We start from the raw sequence: 16,587 nt of genomic DNA on the forward strand, positions 1-16,587 counted from the left end.
TCTGTGTGTGTGTGTGTGTGTGTGTGTGTGTGTGTTATTCTTTTCCTAACCACCCTCTCTCACTTCTCTCCATGCTAATATCCAGGTAGATTTATACAGATGTGGGTTGAGCCTGGGTTAGGTGGTTGATGAGCGAAAACGAGATCATACCCTACACGATTTTATGCAGCTTATTTTCCTAACTTAATCATGGGCATCCCATAGGTCAATAAATGTAGATCTAACCCGTTCTGTAATCGCGACACATAGTCTATGACGTGTGTTGTGTCAGGGTCCTTAAGACCACTCCCCAGTTCAGTGGTTCGCTAGGAGGGCTCACAGGATGAGCATATGGTTGTATGCACAGCTGTGATTTATTGCAGTAAAGGGACACAGAGCAAAATCAGCCAAAGGGAGGGTCCAAGGATGAAGTCCGGAGGACACTAGGTGCAGGCTTCCAAGCGCATCTCCCTGTGGTGTCACTCAGGACAGCTTATTCCTCCAGTAACGGGTCGTTAACAACACGTGCAAAGTGTTTTCCTTCTGGGAAGCTCATTGGGGACTCAGTGCCCAAGATTTTGGTTGGAGGCTGGTCGTGTGAACACCCTTTTGCCTAGAACATTTCAACATTCCAGACTCCCAGAAGGACAGCAGGTGTTCAGCATAAACCACTGTTGGGCAAACTAGGCCCACTGAGCCCCTCTCATCAGTCAGGGGACTGTGAGAACACTCCCCAGATCCAAGCTCCCAAGGAGTATCGCAGGTCAAGGGGGCCAGCCTTGCAAGCAGGCCTTTCTGGGGATGGCGGTCTCAGGCCTGCTCTGGTGACTCCTTTCTGCACATGATGTGTGACAATTTATTCAGCCATTTCTTATTGATTGGCAGTTGGGTTCTTTAAAAACAAAAACAAAAACGATGTGTCCTGATCAGGTGATCTGGAACCCTGGAGGTCTAATGTTCTGTTACTGTATGTTTGCTTGGCAGATGGTGCCTTGATCGAATTGGGACGTGGGCCGAGGCTGCGGGCTGCACAGATCTGCCCAAGGCCGGGCCTGTGAGTTCACAGCGGCCTTTCCCATTCTGTTTGCAGTGTGTGAAGGCTCTGGTCTACTATGACGTGCAGTCCTGCAGACTAGATATTGGTAACGAGAAAGGAGACACTCCCCTGCACATCGCTGCCCGCTGGGGTTACCAAAGCATCATAGAGACGTTGCTGCAGAACGGAGCGTCCACAGAGATCCAGAACAGGCTGAAGGAAACGCCCCTCAAGTGTGCGTTAAACTCAAAGGTAGCCTTTTTCATCTCGGAGCAGCAGTATGACTTTAAACGATATCAGCATCCGCAGCTTAGGTCTTGGCCGAGCTGTTCAAACCGTGCATTAGTCCCCAAGGCTAGAACTTGGCCGCATCTTCTCTGCTGCACTCGGGACCTGGTCGTTCATGGGTTTTACCTATTCATCTTATTTTCCATCTTAGTAGGCGATTTTCACAGTGTCATGCCAAGAGCTGCTCCCAGCAGGGTTTGCCCCGGCCTCTGAGTGCTGTTGGTTTCTGGGCAAGTGGAGTGAGAGTAAATGGACGGTGGCTCCGGCCGGGAAGAGCGGGGACAGGGTGTTGGAAGCAGCAAGCATCGGCTCTGTTTTCCTGTTCCTTCACCCTCAGCGCCTAAAACTTTATTCTGATTTGGCCAACTTCGAACGTCGTTGGGTGTAATTTCCTTCATAAATGATTCATTAATGAACTACTAGCCCATCCTGCTGGTAACTTCTGGAAGCACGTAGTTTGGGGCCACATGTCATGCACTGCTTGCTCATGAGCAGGTGGGGAGCGATGGGAGCTTCCAGAGGCCAGGCCTTCCCAGCAGCAGCTCTGTTGCTGGGAACAGCTTCCAGAGGTCTCACCTCCAGGCAGCAGCTCTGTTGAAGGGGTGTCCTCAGAGAAACGTGTTTGGCCAACTAGCCAGAGGAAGCCCAGGGCCACGTGCGACGGCCATCCGAGGTCCTGATGCCCAGAGCATCCCGGCTAGTGGCTCACATAGGTGATGTTGTTTTAATGCAGGTCTCCAAATGTCTCCCTTTGCACAGGCCCTACTTTCTGCCTCTTGATGTTTTATAATTTCCAGTCCTCTTCTAGGGAGTTCTTTTAGTTTGTTCATGTCTTCTTCTAGGAGTAGCACAGTTTTTGTTTTTAAACCACTTTACTGAGGGATGATTGACATACAAAAAGCTGTACGTATTAGTGTATACAACTGTTGAGCTTGGAGACAAGTCCACACCCATGAGACCAGCACCACAGTCTGTGCCACAAATGCACCCATCACCCCCAGAAGTCCCCTCCCGCCCTCTTTATTTATCGATTATTATTATTATTTTGTGTGTGTGATAAGAACACAACATAAGACCTGTAGGAGTGTGGGTTTTTTTTTTTTTTTTTTTTTTTTTGCCATACGCGGGCCTCTCACTGTTGTGGCCTCTCCCGTTGCGGAGCACAGGCTCCGGACGCGCAGGCTCAGCGGCCATGGCTCACGGGCCCAGCCGCTCCGCGGCATGTGGGATCCTCCCGGACCGGGGCACGAACCCGTGTCCCCTGCATCAGCAGGCGGACTCTCAACCACTGCGCCACCAGGGAAGCCCAGGAGTGTGGTTTTTGAAGGTTTAAATCCCTGCTCCTGACCCGGGGGCCTCAGCTGCCCATGCGTTCACGGGGTCTCAGCTTTGCAGCAGCCAGAGCCATGGGACTAGGTGATACCACCCTTGGCCTGAGATGTCCATGAGGGGCTGAGGGCACCTCTGCACTGGAGCTTCTCCAAAGGCCTTTCCAGAGGGAGCTCTGCAGACACAAGGAGCAGATGGCCTTCTGGGCTCAGCTCCGAGCTGGTCCCACTTAAGGCCCGTGGCTGCCAGTGGAAAGGTCACACTTCAGGCCTGTGGACCACCAGCCCAGGCCGGATGAGGCAGCCTTTGGGGCCCCTCTGTGCCTGGGCTTCCCTTGTCCGCTGAGCCCATTCGTGGGGAGCACTGGCTTCTGCTGTTGAAATTAGCGTGGTCCTGAGTAGGTTCCCGCCTGCTCTGGGCCTTGGTGTCCCCCCTGTCTCTCCGAGGGCCTGGCTGGGCCACGCGGCTTTCCAAGGAGGTGGGCGCAGTGGGGCCATAGGAGTGATGAGAACTTGGCGACCCATCTCAGTACTTTTCACGTCCCCTTTGGCCTCCTAGATTCTGTCCATGATGGAAGCCCACCATCCGTCCTTCGAGAGGGGGCAGAAGTCTTCAGAGGTAAGAGAACGGGGCTGCGTTTGCCGGCCCTACTTGAGACCAGCCTCTGTCTGGCCCTCACCCACCCCTCACCGGGCTCCCTGGCTGCAGGTGCCCGCGCGGCCCCCTCAGTGCCCCGTGGATTCCGTCAGCCAGGGCTCCTGCGCTTCCAGCTTCTCCTCCGCGTCGCTGAGCTCCAGGCAAGAGGAGCCCAGAAAGTTCTACAGGGAGGTGAGGCCCCCAGACCGGAGGGCAGAGAGGGGCGGGGGGCGGCCTGTGTTCTGGGGGCCAGTTAGAGAGCCCCTGGGGCAGCGTGTCTGCTGTGGTGAAGGTCAGAGCCCTCGAGGGGAGCCCGGCCAGCCTCACCCTGCTTGCCCTTCATGGATGGACGTGTGTGTGTGTGGGTGTGTGTGTGTGTGTGTGTGTGGGTGTGTGTGTGAGAGAGAGAGAGAGAGAGAGAGAGAGAGAGATATGGGAAGGGGGTATTCTAAGAAAAGTACAGGTAAAGTCACCTGTAGGTCCACTGCTTTAAGATCATTTTACGAAGTAAATTCTCTGCCCTTATCCCCCTCTCCGTCAGCACCCCTGTTAACCTGATGTGTCTCGTTCCTGACTTCCTGCAGACTTTATGTAGACGTGTACATGTTCTCACACATTGCGTTTTGTAAAGCTGACTCAGCCTGTTTTGTTTGTCTGTGTGTTTTTTTCCGTCTAACCTACCTTAGACCTTGTCCATTGTCAGCCCACAGAGCAGACCATGGCGTGGATGTGCCCATCCCCTGCAGGTGGGGAGCCCTCACTGACTCCGCCCCGGGCTCCTCCTTCGCTGTCACCCCCAGGCTGTGACCTGCTCTCGGAGGGCCCAGTAAGCCTAGCTTGATGCAGAACCGCAGGAAAGAAAGCCAAGAGGCATGCTCCAGAGTCTAACAGCGGCCTGGAGGCGTTCCTGGGGGGGTGCCCTCCCTCATGGTACCTGTAGCTGGCAGATAATGAGAGCTGAATAGATGCAGTTCTGAAGGGTGGCTGCCCTCTTGGGAAGCGCTCGTGCTCCCAGGTGGCTGTCGTCCCACCGTGCCACATGAATGGCAGGTCATCTTATAGACCTTATGCGGAAGGTGCGGGGGATGTGTTTGAAAGATACCGAATGAGATCAAGAGACACATGAAAGCTACTAGGTTTTCAGAAGGTTTTTATTATTTCTATTCTTATTGTATTATTATAAGTTTCCTTACATTCTTTTTTCTTTTATTAAGGTAGAAAAGCTTTTAAGAGCCATTGCTGATGGAGACCTAGAAATGGTGAGTTTTTAGAAGGAATTTCAGCAGCTTGCTCTCGGCTTAAGCAGCTGTGCTCGTGTGTCTTGTCTCCAGGTGGGTCAGGAGCTGTCAGGGTTCTTTGTTCACGTTCACGCAGAAGGGGTGCATTTCACGAGTACTTGCTGATGGGGCGTGACGTGCCCCCCGCAAGTAACGAGGCAGGTGGAATAAAGCTGCAGTGTGAGCCTATCCCTGCCCTTTAGACGTTCATATTGCAGGAGGGCAGCGATGTTGGCAAGAGGACCAGCCTGTGTCCAGGGGCACAGAGCGCGGGCTCGGGCCCAGAGTCCACTAGCCGGGAGCAGGGTGAACAGACTGGGTGGGGAAGGGTGGAGGTGGCGAAGGGGAGGCCAGAGCCCAGAGGGCGTTGGTGTGGCCCTGCAGGAGTTGTGGGCGGTGTGAATCCCTGGCTGGGAGGCTGAGTCTCAGACTTGGGGCTCCAAGGGCTCACAAGCAAGTGTCCGAACGAGATGGTGCTAAGGTGTCAGGGAACATCTATGATGAGATCACTGGAGACGCCTGTGGGCAGTTCCCCTGGCTTGCCTTTGGCTTCCTGAAAGGAATTTTTTCTGTCTTCCATTTTAAAAGGAGGGGTAAATTAGCGCTTACCAGATTAGGAGGCCTGAGTGGATCAGATTTACAAGAGCGCTTCATAGGGATGTGTATTTCAAGAGTGCTTTTTGCCAGTGATGGAGCTTGAGGTGGTGGACAGCAGTTCCTGGCATCTGATCACCACAGCCTGCGGGGTGTTGAGAATCGGAAGGTAGTTGGCAGTGTCTCAGCCTCTGCCCAGAGGCCACTGTAATCCTTCAGCCTGACGCGTGGTTACTCGGGGCGGGGGGAGGACACAGGCGTCTGGATCTGGCTGTTGCTCTCCTAGAGAGACCAGCCCCAGGGCACCCAGTGTTCTCGGGGGGAAGCAAAGAAAGAGTGTCTCAGGCTCCCTGTGAGCCGCGGCGAGAGCCAGTGTGGAGAAGAGACTGTGACCATCCCTGCGTCATGATGCGTCTGCTCTGTGCCCGAAGCTGCCGCCCCTCGGCTCCCTTACCCCCGTCTTGTTCCTTCTAATCACCAAGAGGAACTGCCCTCGGTCCGGTCCATCCCAGCCAGTCTGTTAGGTGAGGCCCCGGTTCAGGTGAGGGCTTTGGCGTTTCCACCCTGAGGAGCATCTGTTGTCGGAAACGTGGAAGGGACCTGGAGCGGGGGATGTTTGGGATTGAACGGGGTCTTCCTGGGGCCCTTTGTCACTCCTTGCAGGCTTTTGCTGACTTCCTCAGTGCTCAGAACCAGGCCTAGAAATGTATTTATGTTGTTTTCTTTTCTCACGTTTAATATCCTAGAAACTTGTGTTTACTGGAACATAAATTTGACCTGTTAGGGTCTTTTCGGTGCTTTCACCTGTGGGCTAGGGCATTAAAGTGGAAAGGACACTGGCGTGGCATCAGAGAGCCTGTGATTAGGTTCTGGCCACCACCTCCTCATCCTGTGGCCTTGAACAAGTGGCTCCCAGAGTGAGTCTCCTCCCCCGTAGGATGAGACGGACCAGTTGTTGAAAGCGGACAGTTAGATGACGTAAGAGGAGGTGCTCACGAAATGCTCCAGGACAGGGCTCTAAAGCCATCACACTGAAGCAACACCGCTCTGCCCCTTTTTAAGATGGAAGAAGAGAATCTGCCGCAAGCTGCAGAAATGGGAGCTCAGTCTCTCTCTGTCACTACTGAAAGGATTGAGAAAGGCTTGAGCATGGGTGAACCCTGGAATCCTCAAGAGGGAGCAGCCATCATTTATAAGTTACTTTGGTGGTTGAGGAAATGTATCAATACGTCCTGATTAGAGAAGTGTGTGTGTGTGTGTGTGTGTGTGTGTGTGTGTGTGTGTGTCTAAGATACCATAACTTGTAAAGAAGCTGAGGATGGGTTTTAAGTCCCTATTTCTCCTTACTGCCCGGCGCCAGGTGCGTTACCTGTTGGAGTGGACAGAGGAGGACCCGGATGAAGCGGAGGATGCTGTCAGGGCGGTGGATCTTGAATTTTGTCACCCCTTGTGCCAGTGCCCCAAATGTGCTCCAGCTCAAAAGGTTTGGCTTTTCTTCCGTTGGGGGATGGGCAAATTCTTCTTTTTCCCCTTAGGAAAGTTGTCTGCTTCTCAGCCAGCTAACGGCCGAGTGGCTGGTTGTAGGTGTCCCCTGAGATACAGCTCAAGGTAGAGGAAAGTGGACACTCATGCAGGATCTGGCTCCGGCTGCCTGCTTTCTGAATGGGCAGATCAGGGAACAGGACCATGAACGCGGGCTTAGTGTTTCAGTGGTTCTCAGGGCCCCTGAGTCACAAGGCAGGAGCTTATGAACAGACATGCCCGGGGGTCTCCGTCCATGTGGCCGTGGTCCCTTGGGAGGATGCAGGCAAGAGCCCCTGCCCCCTGCCTTTGCTCACGTTGGTGCACCCTCTGCGGGAGGACCCTCCCTCCAAGCACAGAGAAACCCCTGTGCCTTTTACCCTGTTTCCCCCATGGTAATAGCCTGCAAAAGCACAGTACAATATCCCAACCAGGATATTACCATGGATACAGACCATCCGTCTCACTCAGGTTTCCCTGCTTTTATTTGTGCTTGTGTGTGTGTGCGCGCGCATGCCTGCACGTGTGTTTATTTATGCGTTCTGTCTAGTTTTGTTTTTTTCTTTAATTGTGGTATATTTTACAATGTTGTGTTAGTTTCTACTGTACAGCAAGGTGAAGTAGAGTTCCCTGTTCTATGCAGCAGGTTCTCATTAGTTATCTGTTTTATACATATTAGTGTATATATGTTAATCCCAATCTCCCAATTCATCCCACTCCCCCTTTCCCCCCTTGGTGTCCATACATTTGTTCTCTACATCTGTGTCTTTATTTCTGCCTTGCAAACCGGTTCATCTCTACCATTTTTCTAGATTCCACAAATATGCGTTAATATATGATATTTGTTTTTCTCTTTCTGACTTACTTCACTGTGTATGACAGTCTCTAGGTCCATCCATGTCTCTACAAATGACCCAATTTCGTTCCTTTTCCTGGCTGAGTAGTATTCCATTGTATATATGTACCACATCTTCTTTATCCATTCCTCTGTTGATGGACATTTAGGTTGTTTCCATGTCCTGGCTATTGTAAATAGTGCTGCAATGAACATTGGGGTGCATGTGTCCTTTTCTTAAATAATTAATTAATTAATTTATTTATTTATTTTTGGCTGCATTGGGTCTTTGTTGCTGTGCGTGGGCTTTCTCTAGTTGTGGTGAGCAAGGGCTACTCTTCGTTGCGGTGCACAGGTTTCTCATTGCAGTAGCTTCTCTTGTCGCGGAGCACGGGCTCTAGGCACACGGGCTTCAGTAGTTGTGGCACACAGGCTTAGTTGCTCTGCAGTGTGTGGGATCTTCCTGGACCAGGGCTCGAACCCATGTCCCCTGCATTGGCAGGTGGACTCTTAACCACTGTGCCACCAGGGAAGCCCTGCATGTGTATTTTTGAATTATGGTTTTCTCAGGGTATATGTCCAGTAGTGGGATTGCTGGGTCATATGGTAATTCTATATTTAGTTTTTTAAGGAACCTCCATACTGTTCTCCATAGTGGCTGTATCAGTTTACATTCCTACCAACAGTCAAGAGGGTTCCATTTTCTCCACACCCTCTCCAGCATATATTGTTTGTAGATTTTCTGATGAGGCCCATTCTAACTGGTGTGAGGTGATAGCTCATTGTAGTTTTGATTTGCATTTCTTTAATGATTAGTGATGTTGAGCATCTTCTCATGTGCTTCTTGGCCATCTGTATGTCTTCTTTGGAGAAATGTCTATTTAGGTCTTCCACCCTTTTTTTTTTTTTTTTTTTTTTTGGCTGCGTTGGGTCTTCGTTGCTGTGTGCAGACTTTCTCTTTTGTCATTTCAAAAACTCTTTGCAGCGAGCGGAAGCTACTCTTTCGTTGTGGTGCGCAGGCTTCTCATTGCAGTGACTTCTCTTGTGGTGGAGCACGGGCTCTAGGCGCGCGGGCTTCAGTAGTTGTGGCATGCAGGCACAGTAGCGTGGCGCATGGGCTTAGTTGCTCCGTGGCATGTGGGATCTTCCTGGACCAGGGTTGGAACCCATGTCCCCTGCACTGGCAGGCGGATTCTTAACCACTGCACCACCAGGGAAGTCCTCACACCCAGTTTTTGATTGGGTTGTTTGTTTTTTTGATGTTGAGCTGCATGAGCTGTTTGTATATTTTGGAGATTAATCCTCTGTCCGTTGATTCGTTTGCAAATATTTTCTCCCATTCTGAGGGTTGTCTTTTCATCTTGTTTATGGTTTCCTTTGCTGTGCAAAAGCTTTGAAGTTTCATTATAGGTCCCATTTGTTTATTTTTGTTTGTATTTCCATTACTGTCCTGCATTCTGTTTAGTTTTATCACATGTGTAGGTTTGTGTGTCCACCACCGCATTCAAGGTACAGAACAGTTCTTTCATCACAAGGAGAATAACTCATGTTGCCTTTTATAATCACACCCACCTCTCTCCCTGTCACCCCAGCCCACCATCCCTGACCCCTGCCAACCACTAATCTGTTCTCCAGTTCTAATATTTTGTCATTTCAAAACTGTTATATAAAAGTCATCATACAGCATGGAACCTTTGGGGATTGGCTTTGTTCACTCAGCCACATTTCCAGGTTGTTGTGTGTAATCAGCGGTTTATTCTGCATCGCTGAGCAAACTCTAAACACACCACTGGGCTAGAAGAATAGTTTTAATTTAATCACAGCATGAAGCAATTTACTTTTGTGTCTCTTTGAGAAATTACAAAAAGAGAAAAAGATAGTAGGCTTTAAAAGAGCAAGGAACATAAATTTATCCAATAAATTCAACAGATGCTGCAGTGTGTAATTCAGTTTCTTGCTACAATTAATGAACTGTGAGGTGGGGGAGAGCAGAGTGGGTAAATGCCCAGAAGGACAGCAAAGACACAGTTACTGCTTCCAGCCATACAGTCACTGATGGGCCTGAGGGCTGTGCTACTTCATTCACATCACATCCTTTGAAACATCATCTGCCTTTTTAATCCCTTTGTTTTTCACAGCAGCCCACCTTGGGGAAGTCTGTTTTGGACTGTACATATCCAGCAGCATGCGGACAGAAGAAAAATTGTACATCCCAATGTACACAGTGCCCTGTAGCTGAAAAAGCTACAAGTGAATGAAAAACTACAAGTCATTTCAATATTCTTAGGTTAGAGACATCCATGGTGAAGCTTTTTAAATAAGGTAGTATTATCTTGCAGTACAAAGGATAACACCACTATATCTGTTTTGTAAAGTCAAATTAATTTTCTTAGCATGGGACATACACATTGAGTTAGACAGCTAGCACATGCATGAGCACATGCTATGTTTACAACGCCATTTACAACTGCTCAAAAAAAATATGAACTACTTAGGGATACACTTAACAAGACATGGACAGGATTTGTATGCTGGAAATCACAAAATGATGAAAAAAGTCAGAATGCGTAAATACTTAGGTATATCAGATCATGAAGACTCAACCTAGTAAAGATGTTATTTCTCCCCAGATTGATCTACAGTATTTTTTTTGTTTTTGTTTTTGTTTTTGCGGTACGCGGGCCTCTCACTGCTGTGGCCTCTCCCGTCGCGGAGCACAGGCTCCGGACGCGCAGGCTCAGCGGCCATGGCTCACGGGCCCAGCTGCTCCGCGGCATGTGGGATCTTCCCGGACCAGGGCACGAACCCTTGTCCCCCGCATCGGCAGGCGGACTCTCAACCACTGTGCCACCAGGGAAGCCCTGATCTACAGTTTTAATGCAGTTCCTATCAAAATCCTAACAAAGTTTTTGTAGACATAGACAAGCTTATTTTAAAATTTATATGGAAAGGTGCAGGCCCTAAAATATCTAAAACGATCCTGCAATGAAGAATAAATTAGGATTGCTCTACCCAATATTAAGGCTAACTATGTAGCTACAGTAATCAAGACAGTGTGGCCCTGGTGGAGGGACAGACACACAGACCACTGGGACAGAACAGAGAACCCAGAAATAGACCCACACATATATAGTCAACTGAGGTCTGACAGCAAGCCGGTGGGGGAAGGACGGCCTTTTCAACAAACAGTGCTGGAGCAAGTGGACATCTTCAGGCAAAAAAATGAACCTCAACATAAACTCACACCCTGTACAAAAATTAACTCAAAATGGATCACAGACTTAACCGTAAAATGTAAAATTATAAAACTTTTAGAAAAAAAACAGGAGGAAATCTTTGGAACCCAGGGCTAAGCAAAGAGTTCTTAGACTTGACACCCAAAGCATGATCCATAAAGAGCAAATGGATAAGTTGGACTTCTAAATTGTAAACTTGTCCTGTGGAAACCCATGCAAAGAAGCTATACAGGCAGATTACAGACTAAAAGAAAATACCTGGGCTTCCCTGGTGGCACAGTGGTTGAGAGTCCGCCTGCCGATGCAGGGGGCACGGGTTCGTGCCCCGGTCTGGGAAGATCCCACATGCTGCGGAGCAGCTGGGGCCGTGAACCATGGCCGCTGAGCCTGCGCGTCCGGAGCCTGTGCTCCGCAACGGGAGAGGCCACAACAGTGAGAGGCCCGTGTACCGCAAAAAAAAAAAAAAAGAAAATACCTGCAAGCCACATGTCTGACAAAGGGCCAGAATCTAGAATATAAAGCACTTTCAAAACTCGCTAGTAAAGAAAGAAAACAAACCAATAAGAAAATGGGCAAAGGGAATGAAGAGACATTTCATTGAGGAGCATTTAGATATGGCAAATGAGCACATGAAAGGATGTTCAAGGTCACCACCCATCAGGGAAATGCAAATTATAGCCACAGTGAGATAACACTATGTGCCTATCAGAATGGCTAAAATCAAAATTAGTGAAAAGTGACACCACCAAATGCTGGTGAGGATGTGGGGAACTTGGTTCACTCATCCATTGCTGGTGGGAATATAAAAGCCACTATGGAAAACAGTGTTTGTCGTCAATTCCTTATAAAACTAGCCATAGAATTGCCATGTAATTACCATATGATTCAGCAATTGCATTCCTGGGCATTTATCTTAGAGGAATGGAAACTTATATTCTCACAAAAACCTGTAAACAAATGTACACAGCGACTTTATTTGCAGTATCCGCGAACTGGAAACAACCCACGTGTCCTTCAGTGGGTGAACTGCCAAACAAAGTAAGGCAGGGGCATGCCACGGGGCACTGTTCAGCGATAAAGAATAAACCGTTGATTACATGCAACACCTGGAATCAGGACATTTGGTAGTCTCCTGTTTTTGGCTTTGTGAATAAAGCAACTGTGAACATTTGTGTACAGTTCTTTGTGTAAATATATTTTTACTTGGGTAATTACCTAGGAGTATAATTGCTGGGTTATGCAGGAGGTATATGTTAACTTGAAATGACCAGTTTTCCTCAGTGATTGTAGCATTTTTCATTCCCGCCAGCAGGGTGTGAGAATTCTAGTTGCCCCAAATCCCAGTGAACACTTGGTATTTTGACTTTTTAACTTTAGCCATTCTGGTAAGTGTGCAGTGGTATTTCCTCATGTTCTTCCCTTCTACTTCTTCATCTGCTTGTTTTTGATTTTTGAAGTATAGTTTATATACAGTAAAATTCACCCTTTAAATTGAGCATAGCTTTTTAAAGAGATAACATTTTTAATCATCGAAAAGTGAACTAGATAACCCAAGTATTAATCCTTGATCAATCACAGAAAACATTGACATATTAATTCCACTATCAAATATATGGTTCAACATCACAATTTAATGTTTGTTTTTAGTTCTACTGGTTTGTTTTGTTTGCCCTCTTAATTACTGATGGACTGTTCTTATCTCCTCATGACTGGTTTTAAAACCATTGTGAATAAAAGGGAAGTTCCATGATAAAAATGAAGGTGAACTTCAGAGATAAGTAGCAAACAGTTTTCTGAGGTTTGACAAACGAATGTGTAACCACCAGCACAGTAAAAATGTAGACTATCTCTATCACCCAAATATTCTTTCCTGCCCCGTTGAAGTTTGCCATATTGCATGTTGCATCCCCTGACCATCACTGACCTGCTTTCTGACCCTTTGGTTTTGTGATTCCTGATTTTGATTTGCATTTCTCTGAAAACTACGGATGTTATCTTATAGGCTCATTGACCGACCATTCAACCGTCTTCTTTTGTGAAGTCTTTTCACATCTTTTGCCTATTTTTTTTTTCCTTTTGCCTGTTTTTTTTTTAAAAGTTGGATTGTCTTATTGAGTTGTAAGAGTTTGTTTTGTTTTGCTTTTAAGTTCTTTTTGGTACAAGTCCTTTGTCAGATACACATATTTGCAAACATTTTTCTGCCCTTCTATGACTTGCCTTTTCGTTTTCTTACTTGCCTCATGCAAAGAGCAAACATTAAACATTTTTATTAAGTCAGTTTATCAAACTTCTTTTATGGCTTTTGCTTTTTGTGTCTTATCTAAGAAATCTTTGCATATCCCAATGTTGCAAAGATTTTCTTTTGTGTTTACTTCAAGAAGTTTAATAGTTGTAGCTTTTACATTTAGGTCTGTGATGCATTTTAGTGTTTGTGTTTGGTGTGAGGTAAGGGTTGATGGGCAGTTTTCCCATATGTGGATGTCCAGTTGTTTCAGCACCATCTGTCAGACTTTGCCTTCCCCGTTCAATTGCCATGGCATAAAACGGTATCATTGTAGGGGACTTGCTTTCTTGAAAACAGAGGTTAATCCTTCGATGTATCATACCTTTCTAAAGTAGTAATTCACCTGTGGGCAACCCGATTCAGGATGCCGCTGTGATTCCAGATTTTACAGAGGGGCTGTGAGGGACAGATGGCTTCAGTTCCTTCAGCCGGGTTCCTTAAGTACTAACAGCATTTCCGTTTCCACATTCTGCACTTATTAGAAGCTGGCAAAGATTCCTGCCAGTGGGCTTGGTGTGAATGTGACCAGCCAGGATGGTTCCTCCCCACTTCACGTTGCTGCCCTGCATGGTCGGGCGGACCTCCTTCTCCTCCTCGTGAAGCACGGTGCCAGTGTGGGGGCCAGAGACGCAGAGCAGGCCGTCCCACTCCACCTGGCCTGCCAGAAGGGCCACTTCCAGGTATGGGTCCTGGCTCTTGCGCAGCGTGTATAGGGTTAGAACCTCACTTGGCAGGAGTGCTGCCGAGGGAAGAGTTTGCTTACCGGCCCAGAGGATGGGCCCATTTCCTTCCTCCCGGCGCCGAGATTCTGAGATGCACACGGTAGGACCACTCAGCAACAGAACACAGAACCCTGGGGCTTCTGGGGGTGGAGCCAACCCCCCTCCCACTGGCATTCACGTCTGGCAGCACAGAGGCTGTCATTCTGATTCTGACCCCAGCCGAGAGCTGTCTCTCTGATTCTTGGGTGTTGGTCATCTGTGCCAAACAGTTCAGTATCTATTTTTTCATTTTTCCTTATTAGTTCCACTGTAAGGTTTTAAAAGCTAGGAATCATATTTTGGGTAATGCCTAGCATTAGTTTTCTAACATGTGAAACTGGAGTAATAATTACAGCCCTCCACAGAGGAGATGGAATGATTAAATGAAAAACACGCGTGCCTAGTACACCACCTCCACACACACAAGACCCTCAGCAAATGTTAATCCCTCCCCTTTCACTGGTCTGCTTTCTCCTGAGGGTCAGACATGGATCTAAGAGTCTTCTAGATAAGCTTACAGAAAAGTCAAAAGAATAGCAAGTTAGATGATCTCTCCCTGCAAATTTTAATTAAAGTTGAACACTTTTCTTCTCCGACCTAGGTGGTGAAATGTCTACTAGATTCTAATGCAAAACCCAATAAAAAGGATATAAGTGGAAACACACCCCTCCTTTATGCTTGTTCCAGAGGCCACCACGAAGTTGCGGCACTGTTGCTGCAGGTAAGGACCCCCTCGCCCCCAGCCCAGGAGCTGCTGACACGGCTTGGTGACGGGCATCCCGCCACGTGGCGGGCCTCTGGCAGCGCACCGGGGAGGGGCGGGGAGGGAGGCCGCTTGGCTTTTGCTTTAAGCTAGCCCTGGGGTGGGGAGCTTTGCAGTAATGGGGTCTCAGCGTCCGAGCTGCATCAGGGATGCAGAGTTAAGGACTGAGACGCCGCTTTTGCTAAGGTTTGGATCTTGCCTCATTTAACCAGGTCAGTTGAATTGTCACCTGCAGTGTGAGCTGAATGTCCTTTTATGTCACTGCTCCTTTTTGCCTCTCTTGATAAAGGGTATATGTGTTGACTGTAGAATTTTTAAAAGTAGAGAGAAACCCAACTTTTCCATAACCCTGTTTCTCAAAGGCAACTAACTTTGGTGACTTCTTAAAAATGTGCATAGTTTAGATCACTATTGTTTTCTATCTTGTTTTAACTTAACATAGAAAACTGTTTATTTTATTTATTTAATTTTTATAATTAATTAATTTTATTATTTATTTATTTATTTTTGGCTGTGTTGGGTCTTCGTTGCTGTGCGCGGGCTTTCTCTAGTTGCCGCGAGCGGGGGAGCTACTCTTCATTGCGGTGCGCAGGCTTCTCATTGCGGTGGCCTCTCCTGTTGCGGAGCACAGGCTCTAGGAGGGCAGGCTCAGTAGTTGTGGCTGGCGGGCTCTAGAGCGCAGGCTCAGTAGTTGTGGCACATGGGCTTAGTTGCTCCGCGGCATGTGGAATCTTCCTGGACCAGGGCTCAAACCCACGTCCCCTGCATCGGCAGGCAGATTCTTAACCACTGGACCACCAGGGAAGTCCGAAAATTGTTTATTAAAACCTCAGTTTTTAGTGGTTGCATAATTATGGATGTACCATGGTCTTTTTTTTTTAACTGTTTCTGCTCAATACATTTAGGTGACTTATTTTTTTTCCTGTTATAATGATAAATGCTGCCATGAATATCTTTGTACATAAATCTTTTCTCCTCAGTATTACTTTTACTCCTAACATCTTAAGAAAAATTTCCGACATACAGAAAAGTTGAAAGAATGTTATAGGGCACACCCATATAGGTACCACATCGATTCAACATTCCTTCTCATTGTGCCGTTTCTCTCTCTAGCATGGGGCCTCCATTAATGCTTCTAACAATAAGGGCAACACAGCACTGCACGAGGCTGTGATAGAAAAGCACGTCTTCGTGGTGGAGCTGCTTCTGCTTCATGGAGCATCAGTTCAGGTCCTGAACAAGAGGCAGTGCACAGCTATAGACTGTGCTGAACAGGTAGGTGGGAGCGCTTCACTGCTGAGAGCATCCCAGGCTCCCTTACAGCTCACGGGGATCCCCTGTGTTTAAACCAGATCTGAAAGAGCAGTAGTCAGACCTCTGACTTGCCGTGCCAGGCTGAGTAGGTGTGCTGGAAGTCTGTGAGTGTAGCTGCATCCCTGGTCCTTGGTCACCTGATCAGAGGCGGCCTGCTGGGGCAGTTTTCAAAGGCCTGGTTAGACGTGCCCCCTACCCACCACAGGCCTTGGCGCCTCTGGCACACAGTCCAGCAGTTAGGTACTCGCGGGGAAGAGCAGGTTGACACAGCATCCTGGTCTCACCCTCCCTGCACTGGGAATATGCCTGTGGTCCTAGCAGCACGAGGGAGGGTGTGCAGTTAGCGAACAAACCTTGAGTTCTGTAAGGAGAAGTATGATGTGCGGTTTACTACCCTCCGAGTGCGTGGACGTGCGCCATGGAGAAATGGTGAGGAAATAGGAGGAGACTAAAGGAGGGACCTCTTTACTGTTCCTCTTGCCATGTTGAATCTTTATCTAGTTTCCTACTCAGGTAGACAACTACTAGGCTGTTAAATGACACCACTGACATATTAAAGTCACCATAAATCCAACCTACTTATAGGCTTAGTATATTAATTTCTAATTTTCAGTTGTGTTTCTTAACAGAATTGAAAAATTTTATACTTTCAATTTAGCACTTTCTCAAATGATGAATATCTTTTATTGAGCACTTACTATGTGCTGGGCGCTTGATAACCTCATGATAACTCT

The 16,587-nt window shown here is 47.8% G+C and overlaps 1 protein-coding gene across 7 annotated transcripts in view; it reads left to right on the forward strand.

The window, feature by feature from the left end:
* ANKRD27 (ankyrin repeat domain 27) overlaps positions 1 to 16,587 on the forward strand; it is a 52,279-nt gene that overhangs the window by 31,494 nt on the left and 4,198 nt on the right. For all 7 annotated transcript variants that reach the window (XM_070044140.1, XM_060288600.1, XM_070044142.1 and 4 more), the window contains 8 exons: positions 1,070 to 1,267; positions 3,191 to 3,250; positions 3,341 to 3,460; positions 4,483 to 4,527; positions 6,500 to 6,622; positions 13,498 to 13,695; positions 14,378 to 14,497; positions 15,653 to 15,814. In XM_070044140.1, coding sequence (XP_069900241.1) covers positions 1,070 to 1,267; positions 3,191 to 3,250; positions 3,341 to 3,460; positions 4,483 to 4,527; positions 6,500 to 6,622; positions 13,498 to 13,695; positions 14,378 to 14,497; positions 15,653 to 15,814 — 1,026 coding nt within the window. The remainder of the gene's footprint in view (positions 1 to 1,069; positions 1,268 to 3,190; positions 3,251 to 3,340; positions 3,461 to 4,482; positions 4,528 to 6,499; positions 6,623 to 13,497; positions 13,696 to 14,377; positions 14,498 to 15,652; positions 15,815 to 16,587) is intronic.

Source organism: Globicephala melas, chromosome 19 (genome assembly GCF_963455315.2).
Source record: "Globicephala melas chromosome 19, mGloMel1.2, whole genome shotgun sequence".
Classification (NCBI taxonomy): domain Eukaryota; kingdom Metazoa; phylum Chordata; class Mammalia; order Artiodactyla; family Delphinidae; genus Globicephala; species Globicephala melas.